At 40.3% G+C, this 15,637-nt stretch overlaps 1 protein-coding gene across 3 annotated transcripts; it reads left to right on the top strand.

Annotated features, from left to right (window-relative positions):
* Nucleotides 1-7,871: 7,871 nt before the first annotated feature.
* Nucleotides 7,872-15,336, top strand: cnga3a (cyclic nucleotide gated channel subunit alpha 3a). 3 transcript variants are annotated; one of them, XM_026158634.2, is made up of 9 exons: nucleotides 7,872-8,111; nucleotides 9,492-9,662; nucleotides 9,789-9,878; nucleotides 11,216-11,389; nucleotides 12,214-12,273; nucleotides 12,721-12,909; nucleotides 13,029-13,130; nucleotides 13,204-13,310; nucleotides 13,412-15,336. In XM_026158634.2, the coding sequence occupies exons 2-9, from the start codon at nucleotides 9,568-9,570 to the stop codon at nucleotides 14,806-14,808; spliced, it is 2,214 nt and encodes a 737-aa protein (XP_026014419.2). In that variant the 5' UTR covers nucleotides 7,872-8,111; nucleotides 9,492-9,567; the 3' UTR covers nucleotides 14,809-15,336. The 3 variants fall into 3 exon arrangements, with proteins under 3 accessions (XP_026014419.2, XP_026014420.2, XP_026014418.2); XM_026158635.2 differs by having other exon boundaries at nucleotides 7,873-8,111; nucleotides 9,537-9,662; nucleotides 11,261-11,389; XM_026158633.2 differs by having other exon boundaries at nucleotides 7,873-8,111; nucleotides 9,537-9,662.
* The last annotated feature ends 301 nt before the right edge of the window (nucleotides 15,337-15,637 follow it).

The following is a 15,637-nucleotide window of genomic DNA, read 5'->3' as shown; positions in this document are numbered from 1 at the left end:
TATTTGTTTATGAGTGCATGATGTTTCAAACTGTTATCCTTGATCTTCAGGGGCTTTAAAGCAACTTTGCCCATGTCATGTCTTTAGCACATCCAGAGGTAAAATTGTATGGAGTCATGGAATCACTCAGGTTTTAGATACATCATCCCGTTTAAAGCATGAACGTCTGTCCCAGGCAGCTCAGTCTCTGGGCAATGTTTACTTTTAAGGTAACTGTATTGCATTTTGTATATTAATTTCATTTTCTTCTGCCTTTTTAAACATACTTTCACAAGTTTGTAGTTCAGTAAATGTCAGATAAGGGTAGCAACACTCACATTAACTTTGACTATGCAAACATTATGTAGGAGTAGGTAATGGATAGTAGGTGCTGATTTATAAATAACTAGACATGAAAAGCTTGAGCTTATAATATAAGTTATACTACAGTATGTTTCTAACTAACTAGGCAGCTCATTCGATCTCTCTTCACAATACTTTCTTTAAAAATGTAACATGTTTCGGAATCAACGTGTTAAATGTGGTCAGTACAAACATGGCAGTAAGAAACAGTTTTAAGTAGTTCTATATAGCTTTAAATATCACTTTGACCTTAATACCAGTCTGCTGACCTTAAAAGACAGGTCAGAGGTCAAATGTGACATGATACTCTAAATGTTGACAATATTCATCACACAAGTAAGAATCGTCAAAGTTATAAGGCTTTTTGTCAGACCCTAAAGACCTGGGTGGATGTAAGCCAAATGTTAATGAATTTTTAACATGACCCTACTCTGCACTTCTACAAAGTCAGAATTCATTTAAAATGTTTCGAGCTATCGTGTTTAAAGACAGACTGGGGACACACATTCATGCATGCATGCAAAAGCTACCAAAACATAACCCCTTTGGCGGAGTAACAACTGTCACTTTGGAAGTCAGTGCCAAATATAGTGATGATGATCTTGTTACTGTTTTCCAGGCATAAAGAACCATCTGTTTTTAGTAAAAAAAAACAAACAAACAACAACAACAAACTACAACAAACATACAAGACACACAGGTTCAGTTTTTGGAAATGCAAAACATCGTGGCTCAGCGTCCTTTTTTCCAGGCACAGAAGCTGGTATTAGTGATTTTTCGAGGATTATTTATCATAAAAGTATGAACTATTAGGTAATTTATTATTTAATCAGCTTCTGGGTGATTTAATTTCATAGAGTTAGAGCATTAATTTTGGCTGTGCTGATTCAGTTACGTTCTTGTTAGTGGCCATGATTTGACGGATGAAACTCTTCTGGAGGTATTCTTTGCAGCAGGGCTGACACATGGGGGAAAACACTGTCACAACTTCCTTCTATAATAATAATAATAATAATGGATTGGATTTATATAGCGCTTTTCAAGGCACCCAAAGCGCTTTACAATACCACTATTCATTCACTCTCACATTCATACACTGGTGGAGGCAAGCTACAGTTGTATAGCCACAGCTGCCCTGGGGCAGACTGACAGAAGCGAGGCTGCCATATCGTGCCATCGGCCCCTCTGGCCAACACCAGTAGGCAAGTAGGGTAAAGTGTCTTGCCCAGGGACACAACGACCAGGACAGAGAGCCCAGGGATCGAACCGGCGACCTTCCGGTTACAGATGCGATTCCCAACCCCCTGAGCCACGGTTGCCCTCTATAGAGCTCCAAGCTTGAAATGCTGTGTTTCATAAGGCAACACCTTTACATATATGCAGGAATGTGTACCTTCAGGTTTCTGTGAAGCATATCCTAAAGAAAAATCTGTTCATTTTAGATCTGATTGGTCACATCTGCCTTGTTGGAGCGCCTTAGATATTTAGCGTGACACAAAAATGGCGTGACTTTGTTTGGGTCTGTGCTATTTTGATGCTTTGAATGTTTTAGCTCAGAGAAACCTGCAGGACCTGCTATCGGAAAATCGGAAGCAACACTGTAAATATTTGGAAGTTTTATTGGCAATCTTCTGACTGTAACAATACTTCACAACTCACAGCGTAAGTCATGCGTGCATGGCTGCAATTACTTATGCATGTATTAATGTTTTGGGCTATTTGCAGTCCAAGTGTTAGATTTCTGATGTATCAAAACATTCTTATGCAAAGTTTACGTGGCATTATGTGAAATACAGCTGGACTGGAAATGACTAGTGCAGTTACCATTAAGTAAACCTGCTAATTTTTTAGATCCTCTCCCAGTGCCTCACGTGCACAACTAGAATTTTTAGAAAGCAACAGAAAAGGGAAACTATCCAAATTATGTGAACTGCATACGTGCAGCAACTGCAGGCGTTTCTATAAATACACCTGGCAAGCTTAATGTGGAAGAGAGAGACACGCCTACCTGAAAATATGTATATATGCTACATTTATGCTTATATTCGCACTCTTTCATTCCCTTTTATTTGGTATTCCAACTCTGTAACATGCAAGTTCCAATTCTGTTGTGCTACTGGAAACTGAATTTCCCCACCTGGAACCCACCTGACCGATTAATAAAGTTTTATATAATCTAATCTAATGTAATCATCAAATGAGTGTGTTTAATCTCACAAGCCTCCAACAGAGGGCAGACGTGTAATACCCACAGCTCCATGAGCTGCTCACACTATGAGAGTAAACAGGGTCCTGAAATCATGTCATCACCCTTATTTTCCCTACAGAAAAACTGTAAACAAAAATTTAAGATGAGCAGGGAAGAGCAAAAGCTTTTAGGCTAAATCTGCATAAATCTGATTAAAATAAGATGTGAAAAAGACTAGCACTGCATTTTAAAGGCAAATGACATTCTGAGCCACTGCATTTCCACTGCATACATAAACCTAAACCACTATGTGTAAAATTACAAACACTAGATAAAGTTTTCATTGTAAAACCTTACTAGCCTAGCTTAGGCTAGGCTGGATATCTGACGCGTGTGGAGGAGATTTGAGCACAGTGAACTTATTGTCAAGAAACTAGCTTAAGATATCAGTTTTATAATACTTGAGTTTTGTGATACGGTCTGTTATCTTGCTGGAAGCAGCCATCGGAACATGGCACACTGTTGCAATTAAGGCACGTACACTCATGCAGCAAAAGCCACATCATGAAGTGCCTTCCCTTTCCCTCAAACACCCTCCAGTCTTCCTGTTCAGGATGCATTCATTCCTGTGACTTTCTAGTTCATGTTGACATGATTGCAAAACGTTCTTTAGAATTTTTAGACCGAAGTCTTCATTCTCTGTTTGTGAAATCAGTGTTGTCAAGGAGCTCAATGAATGAAATTCTCTCGTGATTTTGATGTGAATCACGTACACAAACACTTGTGTGGTCCACTGATTGTGAGTGCAAACTGAATAAACAGCAGCTGATTGGGGCACAGGTAAAATAACTGATTATGAGTGGATTATAAAACAGCATCTTTAACCTCCTTGAGCCTGGTTCTGCTAGAGGCTTCTTCCTGTTAAAAGAGAGTTTTTCCTTCCCACTGTCGCCAAGTGGTTTCTCTTCTGGGCTTCTCTGAGGGTCTTTCCTTTACAATATAAAGCCACTCGAGTTGACTGTTGGTGTGATTTGGTGATCAGAGAGCTTCAAAGAGGATCATGATGCCCTCTCCATACTATTTTTCTTTTGTATTACCCCTTACTATTTACAACTGAAAGTCTCCTGAGAGGAAGGTCAGAGGGTCAGGAAGGTCTCTGTGCTGCCTCTGAATTCTGTTAATCTGCATTTCCACAGCAATGTGCAGCTGTACTTATTAATGCAGCCCTAAAGGCCCACACAAGTTTCCTTCAGGTTGTCATAGAAACTCTGTGTAGGCTAAGTGCTTGGAGGAGGATAAATCATCTCCTCTGTTTGGTATGAAATACAGATGAGTGAAAGTACTTATCTCCAGCAACTGATAAACAGGCTGCAGCTAATCAGAACAAGAGGGCCCACGGCAGCGCCACGGACACTTGAGCTGATATCGGCTGCCGTGACACATCTGAGGCCCTGCTTATTGTATGCAGATGGGCGACGAATCAAAGGAAGGCGGACTTCATTTAGTCTAAATCTTAGTAGAACCTTGTAATCCCACAAAATGTTGCTCTTTTTTTGTTTTTCCTTTCTGAAGTTTATGCTTGTGCCATAATAAGTAAATAAATATACCCAGTAGTTTGATAAGATTTGTATATATGTGTACATGCAGAGCATTGCAAAAAACTCTCTCTATTTTATGAGTCTTAATTTGTGCATTTGTGTTTAATTTAACACCCGAGTAGGTGGACATTGCAGATGCTAGCAGTATTACTTGTGCTGTTGTTTTGGCGGTGACATCTCTGCACCATTTTACCACCAAAACACCAAATCATCCATTCTCTTCCAGTAGGTTAAAAACAAACAAACAGGGGAATTAGAAGTAGCTGGAGAAGCACTGGTGGAAACAGTGGGACTCAACAAACCATACAGCGATGGATGTCTGGTTTTGGTGTGGGGATCTATTGCGTAGACTGAAGACAAAAATATCAATCTGATCCACAGTTTTTAACTTGCTGCCATCTTTTGGTCAAATTTGTTCAACATTTAACCTAATAGATAAAAACACTCTCATAATCTTCAGCTATATTGTAATTTGCTCAGTATATATGATGGTTTTATATGGCAATAAACCCAAACACATCAGCATGTTTAACATGAAAAGCACCATTTAGCTCAAGAATAGCCTCAGGGGGCTGCTGTCCTTCGGTTTCTTTATATTAGCCTAATCTTGTTATCCTGTTGCAGGCCCCGAGCTCAGGCTAACGGTCCTCAGCTTCATTCTTCAGTGATACTGTTCATTCAAACTCACGTATTTTCAATTAGTATGTGCTGAGATTTATTCATAGTCTATTTAATGTGGACAACAGATAAGAAAACCTTGAGAAAAAGGTCTGGGCTGTGCTGTGCTGGGCTGCCGAATGGCAGCTGGTAAATGGAAAGAATGGAGAGTAACTTAACAAGTACAAGGTACATGTGAATTAAAAACAAATGCATCCATGGAGCTGTTTCAGGAGAACAAATGAACCTTGATATGGAGTTAGATATTGGCTCAGGCTTTACTGTATCTTTTCATAAAGAAAAGCAGGAAGCTCCCATCTGTAGCAGCCTGAGGATGCTGCACACACCTTCTCAGGCCTGGAGCGTATGCAACTGTATTCGTTAAAATAACTAAAGTAATGGGACGATAATGCAAAACATAGTAAAATAACTAATGGCAGTGGAGGCCATAGAAATGGCTTCATGTGGTTTAAAATGGATAAGGACACAAAACGAGCCACAAGAAATGGAAACAAATGTGTGTTGTGTTTTTGTGACATGCTGCTAGTAACAAAGTGCCAGAAGATACCATTTAAAATGGGTTCGTTGCTAAATTAGATGTTATGCGTAAAAACAACATTTGTTTATTCCTTGAGTTTGGTCCCTTTTCATGTTTGCTTAGGTCATTGTTTAAATGAGTTTGCAAATAAAAGACATTCCATTGAAAATGGTCAGAGGACCGACCAGTTTCTTTGCTGAGTTTCATGTTTTTATAATGAGAAGCACTTAAAATCAGGTGAAATGAATCAATCTGGGACATGAAGATGTTGATGGAAGCTGATGGTCCTGGTCAGGCTTTGGGTCAGCCTAACAAAAGCTGCTGTATACCAGCAGTTTGGCTGCACCACTCTCCACGGGTCATCTGATCCTCTTTATTTGGGACTGTTCCCCTCTTCTTGTTTAGCTCAGAGCGAGCGTGCTGCCAGCTGGTAATCAGGTCTGATTAGAGACTGTTCACCTCAGTTTATATTCAGCTCGTCGATGACTGGCTGAGGGCTGTAAATGAATTTGATGCCTGTCTGATTGACTTGGAAATGCACAGTCAAGCCAACATGCAAGAGACAATTGCACTCTGACAGGGTTTAGCATGCAGTAATTACCATGTGCCTCCTGGCAGAGAACTAAAGACGCTTTTCACAGATCCCGGTGCACCTGGACAGTAAACCTAATGAGGCGTGCGGACCGAGAGAGTCACTGCTCGACCGGTTCACCACAACACTGAACTGGAATCAAACAAAAAACTAAGTTTATGTTTGGTCATCTGTGAGACTTAGTGAAAGTAATGATCCCACTTGGCCAGCCCCTCTTTGTACACCATAATCACCTGTTCTGTGTATCTGGATTGCCCTAAAGCCACTCTAAGGACAATCCCAAAGTCTATTACATAGCTAAATCCCTGTGTTTCTTCTGGCAGACGAAACACAGCAAAATCCACAAGTTTTTCATCTCTGCTGTCCAAATGAAAATATTATTTAACAGTTAAATTATATTTAAGTTAACTAACAGTTAAAAATAAAACAGCTTTAAAATCTAAAAGATCTCAAGTTCAATCAAGCTAAATGTGATGACTTTAAAAATAATTATAATAACATGAATTATAATTTAAAAATAATAATTTTAGAGGCTGAAAATGTGTTGGCAGTTCACAAATGCTTTTGATGAGACACAAATAGCACACAATACACCGATAGTTCTCTCAGCTGAAATACAATTTCGCTGCATATGTCACATATGCATATGTCACGTGTTGGTTAAAATACACAAACATATGTCAGTTTTTTAAAAAAAGTAATATTACATTTTTATCTCTAAATTATTCCCATAGAAGATAAAATGTTCCCCTTCCCCAAGGGAGCATTAGCTGGCTGAAATAGGTGCTCAAGTCTAATCTGGGATTAGAACTGAAGCTCCGTATATTGCCAAGGGATTTTTCTTTTAACCTTATGTGTGCAGGTGATGTATGAGTGGAGGCGGGGCTATGTGGCAGAGTGAGCATAACGATGCCTCTCTCTTTGTTCACCCACATTATTGTTCATCAGGTGACAGACTCCCTGTTCATTTCTGTATACATATGAAAGTCATATCTGCTCCTCTCATTGGGGATACCTCAAGGCTCTGACCTTGGACCACTTCTGTTTTTCTGTAGGCATTCACAGCTGTAATATTTGGCTAAACCTTCAGTAGCACCTCCTCCCTCAGCAATTGCTTCACTGATATTACTTTAAATTTCTTCCTTCCCCTAGGACCCTGTGATAATGTCACCATGGAGTCATCACATGAAGCCCATCGCCAATAACATCTACCTGTATGCTACCTGAGCACATGAGTCCATTTTTGTCTGTGGTTCACACCATTGGTTGCATGTATACCACAAATAGTTTAAAAGATAATTGTAGCTACTGTGATGTCACCTATTGATGAGTGAAGTTTACCAAGGTTCGATCTGAATGTTTTCACCTTCGCCATGTTCGTTCTTTGAAATTTGAAATGTGATACTGAATGCAAATAACCTTACTTTCCGACAATGACGGAGAAGTTACAAAACAGAAATAAGCTTTTTCCCCTGAGATGCATGCCTCCACATACAATGATTCCTGTTTTATCGCAAAAGTAACGTGATGGAATTTGTGAAGCACAAAAATGCCATAAGGAGGAGGTCTGTGTGGATGGGCTAAAAACAAAAGCGACTTTAAAGCAGGAGACCTCCCAGTTTCAGTCTGTCAGTGTTTTGTTTTTTTCTTATCATGACCATCATGATCATTTGTTCATCAGTTTGTGCGGCCCTTTGCCATATGTTTGAGCTCAGTAAACTGCAAAGGCAAAACTTCAGCAGCACTGATGACATATATGTCACACCAGTAACAGAGAATTTTCTACTGTGAATTCGAACTTTTAATTCTGACGATTTTGCAGCAAGCTTTTAATAGAAACAATAAAACGTTGGCAGCTATTTTTACGAGCACTGCCTGGCCCATGAGCACTGTGTTTGCCGTGAGCAGTGATGGCAGCTGGAGGATGCACGGGACTCCTCCCCTCTCCTCTCATCTCAGACCTGCCCGCTCAGTGTGCGCCGACTTCGGACAGCAGAACCTCAGGGGTCAATTATGGACGGCCGGTATCGGTATTTTTAGCGACTTTTTCACGGGTCAGAGCGTTTGGAAATATTTCTGTGGATTAAAAGAAGAAAGAAAGAAATCTTCTTTCTGTGTGGGAAGATGGGATTATATCGGAGGAATCGTATGAGAATTGCTGCCTCGCAGAAATCTGCGTGAAAAGGCGTCAGACAGGTGACTTTTTCCTTCTTCTATCTCCAATAATTTGACCTTTAGATCCAGTTTATATATTTCAAAAATGCATTAAATATTTCAATTGTGCATAGCATTTCAGGGCGTTATAATAGATATAGTGAGTTCAAAGTGAATTTTTCCGTTAAATCTTGTCTTGTGTGTAACTTGTAACCCTCAAATAATCAACTTCAAAGGTTTATGTTTGGTTCTAATAAAGGTTTTGGTAAAAGATAAAGACATGTGCATCTTAAGGAATGGGATATTTTAATGAAAACAAACACGTGAGATTGTTTTGACCCTTGCAGAGCAATCCATTTTGCAGGGATAAAAAAATCAACCCATCAGTATGCGTTGTATGATTTCAATGAGTTCCTTCACCTCGGTCAGACTGTGTACATTTATGAGGGTACAGGCAGGCTAGTGTGGATTTTAGTGTGGAAGTTTCAAGCTATAAGTGATGTTTATGTCCTTTATAGCCTTCCAGAACTTTGCAAGCATTTGTATTTCTGTGTATTTTTTATGTTTCTATTTTTGTTTAGTTTATTTTCATTTGGTGTATTTTTATTAGTTAATTTATATTTAATTTCCTGATATATAAAACTTCTCTGTGTGGTGACTCCGAGTAGAAACCATGGAAGCAAGACAATGCAGATTAAAACTCATCCCCTAAAACACATTACGTGATTTCTGACCCTCAGTGTTCACCACAGTGTCAGAATATGATGTAACTCACACTCACAGACGGCCTGCCGCTTTTACCTTTCGTCACCCTTGGAGCTCTCGGCTTCTTGGTGAATGTCAGTGTCATTTAATTTAAGTGGGGACTGCTTAACCCCCTGGTATTAGCACTAATCTACATGAGTGCACGTGTTACAAACATTGCTGTTCCCCAGAGATCAGTGAGTCAGTATTGACCATCATCACCACTAAAAAATAAAAATAAACACAGAGAAACATACATAACAACAAAGTAATTTAAACCAAAAAAGGATTTAATCTCACACCTGTTACCCTCTTTTTGTTTTTGGTTATAACTTTTTAAAGAGGTCATAAAAACATAAAAATAAGAGTTTTTTTCTCTAATTCATTCCAAAACATCCTGGAGAGCTTCTACACACTCCTGCAGTTGTAGTCTACTTCTTGTTCAAATCTTAAAAGGTGCTGCACACCAAAGAACATTTGCAGCGTCCCTGTAAGCCATAGCTTAGTTATTTTAAAAGCAAGCTGATGGTTCACAGAGAGAGCGCACTGATCCTGTTTAGTGTTTAAGGTCATTATCGGGATGTATTTTTAGGTGCCACTCTCAGACAGACAGTGAAGAGTGGCGTTCGGTAAACACATTAACACACGAGTCACTGTTTTGCTGATCTTTGATTTCAGGCCCGTATGACCCCATCACATTTCACTGATTCTTCTGTGTCCCAGTGTCCAGGCCCGCAGAGCCAGGCAGGAGAAGATGGCGAAAGTCTGCAGTGAAAACTCCTTTTCAGCGAGAAGGCGGCTGTCCGCCAATGACGATGAGCTCGGTGTTATTGAAAATGGGGAGAGCAGGTCTGATGTTAGCTTTGCTGATGATTTTTGGGAGACTTTTGGATCCTTAACTGACTGAAATGAGACATCTTGACTTGTTTTATGAGGTCTTGTCAATATAATCATTCCCCTCCTGCTGTCTTTCAGAGTTCACTCTCTTTGTGGGGACAACTGTGACAGAGCACTGCGCTCAGAGTCCCACAGAGACTCATTTACAGGTGCCGGGGCAATGGCCAGGTAAATGCCAGCTGCAGTGCTTAAATTAGCCGGTATTTACCAAAGGTGGAAAGAAACGATTCTGAAGTTTCTCCTAAGCTATTCTGAAATGCAATATGCTGCTGATGAGCAAACCAATGGTTATCAGGTGGTGATAAGTTAGAAGTACTGCCTCAAACATACACATGCACCAGCCAGTCTGTCTTTTCGTTTATAGGCACATCTGCCCACACAAATGAATAGCTTCATGTTTGGGCACCAATTATTGCCGTCTCCAATTCGGTATTTGACCAAATGTCAACATTTTCTCTTCTGTTCCTGAGTTATGACTTTGAAATTAGCCAGAAATTAAAAAACATAAATAACTAAAAAAATAAATAAAAATTTAATGTTAATGCAAAGTTGATATATTTTGGATATAATGACTTCACCAAGTTAAAGACACTACTGTAAAGGGTTATTCCAAGAAAGACTTCTCAAATGATGCTCCTCAGAAACAGCTGATTTTGGTTTGTACAATAAGTTATATTTACTGACGAGATTATATTAGAATAATTGAAAACAAAACTGGCACTGAAACATATGAAAACTAAACATTTTCATCCAAAAGAAATATGACAAGACCAAACTTAGATTTGAAAACTAAATGAAACTAAACATAAAAGTTCACTTAATTACTGAAATTCATCATCTGACACTGAAAGAGCATGAACCACAGTTTGAAAAGTCTGAAGTGCTTGAGGCGAAGGAAACCGAGTTCTTTCCAATTCACCTCTCAGTCTGAGGGGTTTCTTCAGACGTTGCTCCACTCTACCATCATGTGAGTTGTTAGAGTCGCACAGGTGAAGGTGTGAATGGTGGTTTGATCACCTGGAAGGGGACCTCAGGACTAAGTTTGAAGTAGCTGATAGTTGGTGTTATAGACCACCACCTCTGGCCAGCTATGGCAGTTGGATGTAGGTGGCCTCCTTTACTCCTCTCTCAAGCCAGCTGTCTTCTCTGTGACATGTCTGATGTGTTGGCTTCCCCTCTAAGGTGAAGACCCAGCAGGAGGTTAAATACCCAGGACTCCCAGTCAGTTTTGAGTCCTGGAGAGGATGAAAGGTCTTCAGGAACTAAAAAGAACTCTGGCTGCCTTTTACTCAAGCACTTTAGACAACCATGGCCTGGATGAGTGAGAACCACTGACAGACAAACCAAGTGTCTAATGGTAGATGCTTTATTTTACGGATAGCCTCCAAGTAAAGGATCTGAATGTTTCTTCCACTGTGGGTATTTACCTTTGACATGACTGTTGATGGTTTCTAGCCTAGACTGGTGTCACTTTGTGCTGTTTTTACCTCCCGCTGACTCTCTAGACTGTCTTACTTCTTCTTCATGCTACGGAATTGGGCGTCTCACAGAGTGAAGCCTGAACAAGAGAGACACGACTCGTTCCTCGACCGCTTCAGAGGCCCAGAGCTCAAAGACACGTCCAGTCTACACAGCAGTGCTCAGTCTGCGGGGCATCACGACGCAGTCCGTAAGAGAAAGTAAGCGTGGTGTGGTGAGAGCTGCTGTGGTCAGTTTAAGAGTTTTGTCGAGTCATAGCAGTTATGGTTTCTAATGTTTGAATGATTTAACACAAAACTGGACAAACAGGACACTTTACTCAGGGCCCTGTTTCCAAAAAAGTTTCATATTGTGGCTAATGTTTAGTCGTTTAGCACACAGACTCTTTGCTTGGAGAGCCATGTTGCTGTAATAACGTCCACATTGTGGTTCAAGATTCCTGTGGAAATGTGCACAACTTTACCTGAAAACTGAAAGCATGTTGCTCGACCCGATACCTGTCGAGGTTGAGCCCATGGTCTTGGAACGTCCAAAAAAGAATTTAAAATTTGTATTGATTAGATCACTGAACAGTTTTATAGGCCCAAAGAAGGCCAGAGTTTCTAAATGGATGTTCTTTTTTCTTTATAGAAAAGACAGCAATTTGTTTATTGAAAGATGTGTTCCTGAGCCCAAGCACGCATCTCATTTCAAATTATTTACAGTATAATTTAGCTTTTATTTTTTTTTTATGAACGGTTAAAACAATGCTTTAATATCTTAAACAAGAAAGTTAATGTCACAGCTAACAGTGGGGAAGCTAATAGCCAAAAGCTAGCTCCCCATTCCCTTTTACCCCATTCAAAGATCAGGGTGAAGATAGATCATAAACAATTTTTTTGAACACCCTCCCAACCAATAGGAATGTGTGTAACCTAAAAGAAAAGAGGGGTTTTGCCATAAAAATATCACATTTATATGATGAATGAGAAGCCTCGTGCAAAAAGAAAGTAAAAAGAAAAAAAATTGTCTTTCTTTCCAAAAGCCTTGCCAGTAAGTGGCCGCTGGCTACTTACAACATGAATAACTGCAACAACACAGACGAGTAAGTGTGTGTCAGAAAATAGAAAAGAGTTTCCTTTAGAAGTGGACATTATCGATATTTGTTGTAGCTACAATGGCACGTAGCATAGCTATGTTAGCACCAAACTCCTTGAACCATGTCTTCACATCCTCCGCTTCTCTATGCTGTGCCTCCCACCCCTTTACCCACCTCAGGGGTTTTGTTGGAAGTCATGATGTGGATTATTTTGATCCAACTTTGGGGAAGTTCACATAAGGAACTGTAAGGTCATAAAGTGTGCTTAAAATAACAGGGACTACCTGTAGTATGATGCCATCTGCTGGACAAACGTATGACCTGCACCATGAATCCAAATGAATTGTCGCTGTAGACTCCTTTCAAGGTAGCTTTCTAGTCTTCTAGCAGTCCTTCATAGACCACCTCCGTCCTTTTTCACCACTATAAAAACACTAAACTTGTAATCCGTAGCAAAAAAGAGGACAAAAAAGAGGAGATTAAAAAAGATGAGAAAAAGGAGGAGAAAAAAGATGAAGAGAAGAAGGCTGGGGACAAGAAGGAAGAGGAAAAGAAAGATGAGAAAAAAGACGAGAAGAAGGATGAGAAAAAAGACGAGAAGAAAGATGATAAGAAAGATGATAAAAAGAAAGAAGAGCCACCGTAAGTACCCGTTAAATTCAGAGTCTGCGGCAGCTGGTAAATTTAACTACAGAAACCACATCTGTCACTTTTCATCTCTGTGCAACATTAAACACCTTCTGATGCTTTGCTGGTTTCAGGAAAGAAATCTGGATTATGGATCCCGCTACAGATCAGTACTACAAGTGGCTCTCCGTCATTGCAGGCCCCGTGTTTTATAACCTAATGATGGTCATAACGAGGTAGGCATCCTTCACATATTAATAATTATTCACTTAAAGGAGCATTGATTTATTTGTTCTCCTTGTATTTTAGGGCCTGCTTTAATGAACTCCAGGAGTCGTATATACATTTATGGCTAATCCTGGACTACACCACAGACCTCATCTACTACGCAGACACATTTGTCAGAGCAAGAACAGGTCAGATTCCTGACGGCATTTACAGAAAGGATGTTTTTGTACACCAATTAGGCTGTACTGTAGCACAAGATCTGGCTTCTAATTTGGTGTTTGTCCCTCAGGTTACCTGGAACAAGGCCTGCTGGTAAAAGATTCCAAAAAACTGAGAAATAAATACAGAACAACTTCTCAATTCAAATACGACATGATTGCAATGATACCCACTGATCTGCTGTTTCTGAAATATGGAATCCACAACCCGGAATTCAGATTAAACCGCCTTTGCAAACTGCCAAGGCTTTTTGAGTTTTTCGAGAGGACTGAAACCAGAACCAGCTTTCCAAACATGTTCCGTATCAGCAATCTTGTGCTTTACATTCTTATTATCATCCATTGGAACGCTTGTTTATTCTTTGCCATTTCAAAAACCATCGGATTTGGGTCGGACACTTGGGTTTACCCCAATATCAGCCACCCAGAGCATGGCCGCTTGGCAAGAAAGTACATCTACTCCCTATACTGGTCCACGCTGACCCTCACCACTATTGGAGAGACCCCCGCACCTGTCAGGGATGTTGAATACCTCTTTGTTATTGCCGACTTCCTCACTGGTGTGCTGATTTTTGCCAGTATTGTCGGTAACGTTGGCGCTATGATCTCCAACATGAACGCCTCTCGCGCTGAGTTCCAGGCGAAGATTGACTCCATAAAGCAGTACATGCAGTTTCGAAAGGTCACCAAAGACCTGGAGGCCAGGGTCATCAAGTGGTTTGACTACCTGTGGACTGAGAAGAAAACCTGCGATGAAAAGGAAGTTTTAAAAACTCTCCCGGACAAGCTAAAGGCTGAGATTGCCATCAATGTCCATTTGGATACGCTGAAGAAAGTGCGGATTTTTCAGGACTGCGAAGCCGGTTTGTTGATTGAACTGGTGCTCAAGCTGCAGCCACAAGTGTTTAGCCCTGGAGATTACATCTGTAAGAAAGGGGATATTGGCAGGGAGATGTACATCATCAAGGAAGGGAAGCTAGCGGTGGTGGCTGACGATGGAGTGACTCAGTTTGTAGTGCTGAGTGATGGCGCGTACTTTGGTGAAATCAGCATCTTGGGTATCAAGGGCAGTAAAGCGGGCAACAGAAGAACGGCCAACATCAGAAGTGTGGGTTACTCTGACCTCTTTGCCCTTTCTAAGGACGACTTGATGGAAGCCCTCACCGAGTATCCAGATGCCAAGAAGGCTCTAGAAGAGAAGGGGAAAGCCATCCTGATGAAGGACAACCTGATCGACGAGGCGGTCGCCAATGCCGGCGCCGACCCCAAGGACATAGAGGAGAAGATTGTTAAACTGCAGAGCAATCTGGACACCATGCAGACCAAGTTCGCCCAGCTGATGGCGGAGTTCACGTTCAACTCGACAAGAATGAAGCAAAGAGTGTCAGCGATGGAGGACAAAGTGAAATCCATAAAACCAGAGGATCTGTCTGAGGTGGTGGCCGACAAAGACAAAAAGGTCCAGTAACGCAAGAGACACTCGAGAACTTTACAGCACACGAGGGAGTGTCACTTTTTAAAGGCCCACATTCATATCCATTTATACAGCATGTTTATTATCAGTATAATGTGTCAAACTGTGTACAGCAAATGTATATTTCTGTGTGTATGCTACGACTGACAGCCAATTTCTTATTTTTCATATATAAAACTACTAAGCGTGTTGGAAAAAAAAAGGATTTTCATAATAGTAGAACCATTTTTGTCCCAGAAAATCTTTTTCTTCCATATTGATCTATTTGTGAAGTAAAAATGCAGCTGACACATCCATTTTACACTGCTTAAAAATGTACAAAGTGAAATGTCAGTGCTGTTGATAAGTTACTGTCGGCTATTGGCTGTAAATCTAATATGTGAATAAACATTAAAGTGTTCATATAACATTCACTTTATACTGGTACGTTGTCATGTTGTGGGTGAATGAACACGGGGAACTCACAGTTTTTTGTTTGTTTTTTTTCAGCCAAGCTATGTGATTAAAGGCACATAAATGTCATGCTTTTCCTGTTCTAAAGTTTTGTCAGTAGCACAAATTTTGTGTTTTGGAAACTTTCTTTTTTACCATGTTTCTATGACATAATGAAGAAACAAGCATTTCACAAGTTTCAAGTTTAAGTTGGAAATAAATCAGCCTTGATCTCTGTAATTTCCTCAGTTCTATAAGACATCCTGAATATCTGCTTCCAAATCATGGCTGATAATGATCCTTTCCTGGATGGACCACACTAAAAATATTCTCAAAGATCAGCTTCATCGCTGATCAACCCTTAAAAAGTGGGTGGATGATGGATGCAGAA

This window comes from Astatotilapia calliptera, chromosome 23, assembly GCF_964374335.1.
Source record: "Astatotilapia calliptera chromosome 23, fAstCal68.1, whole genome shotgun sequence".
Lineage (NCBI taxonomy): Eukaryota > Metazoa > Chordata > Actinopteri > Cichliformes > Cichlidae > Astatotilapia > Astatotilapia calliptera.
This window is presented reverse-complemented; position numbering and strand designations above follow the sequence as displayed.

Coding starts and splice junctions, on each gene's coding strand:
- cnga3a (XM_026158634.2), top strand. CDS start 9,568: ATGGCGAAAGTCTGCAGTGAAAACTCCTTTTCAGCGAGAAGGCGGCTG. Junction 9,879..11,215: donor GGTGCCGGGGCAATGGCCAG/GTAAATGCCAGC, acceptor CTGACTCTCTAG/ACTGTCTTACTTCTTCTTCA. Junction 11,390..12,213: donor GACGCAGTCCGTAAGAGAAA/GTAAGCGTGGTG, acceptor TCTTTCCAAAAG/CCTTGCCAGTAAGTGGCCGC.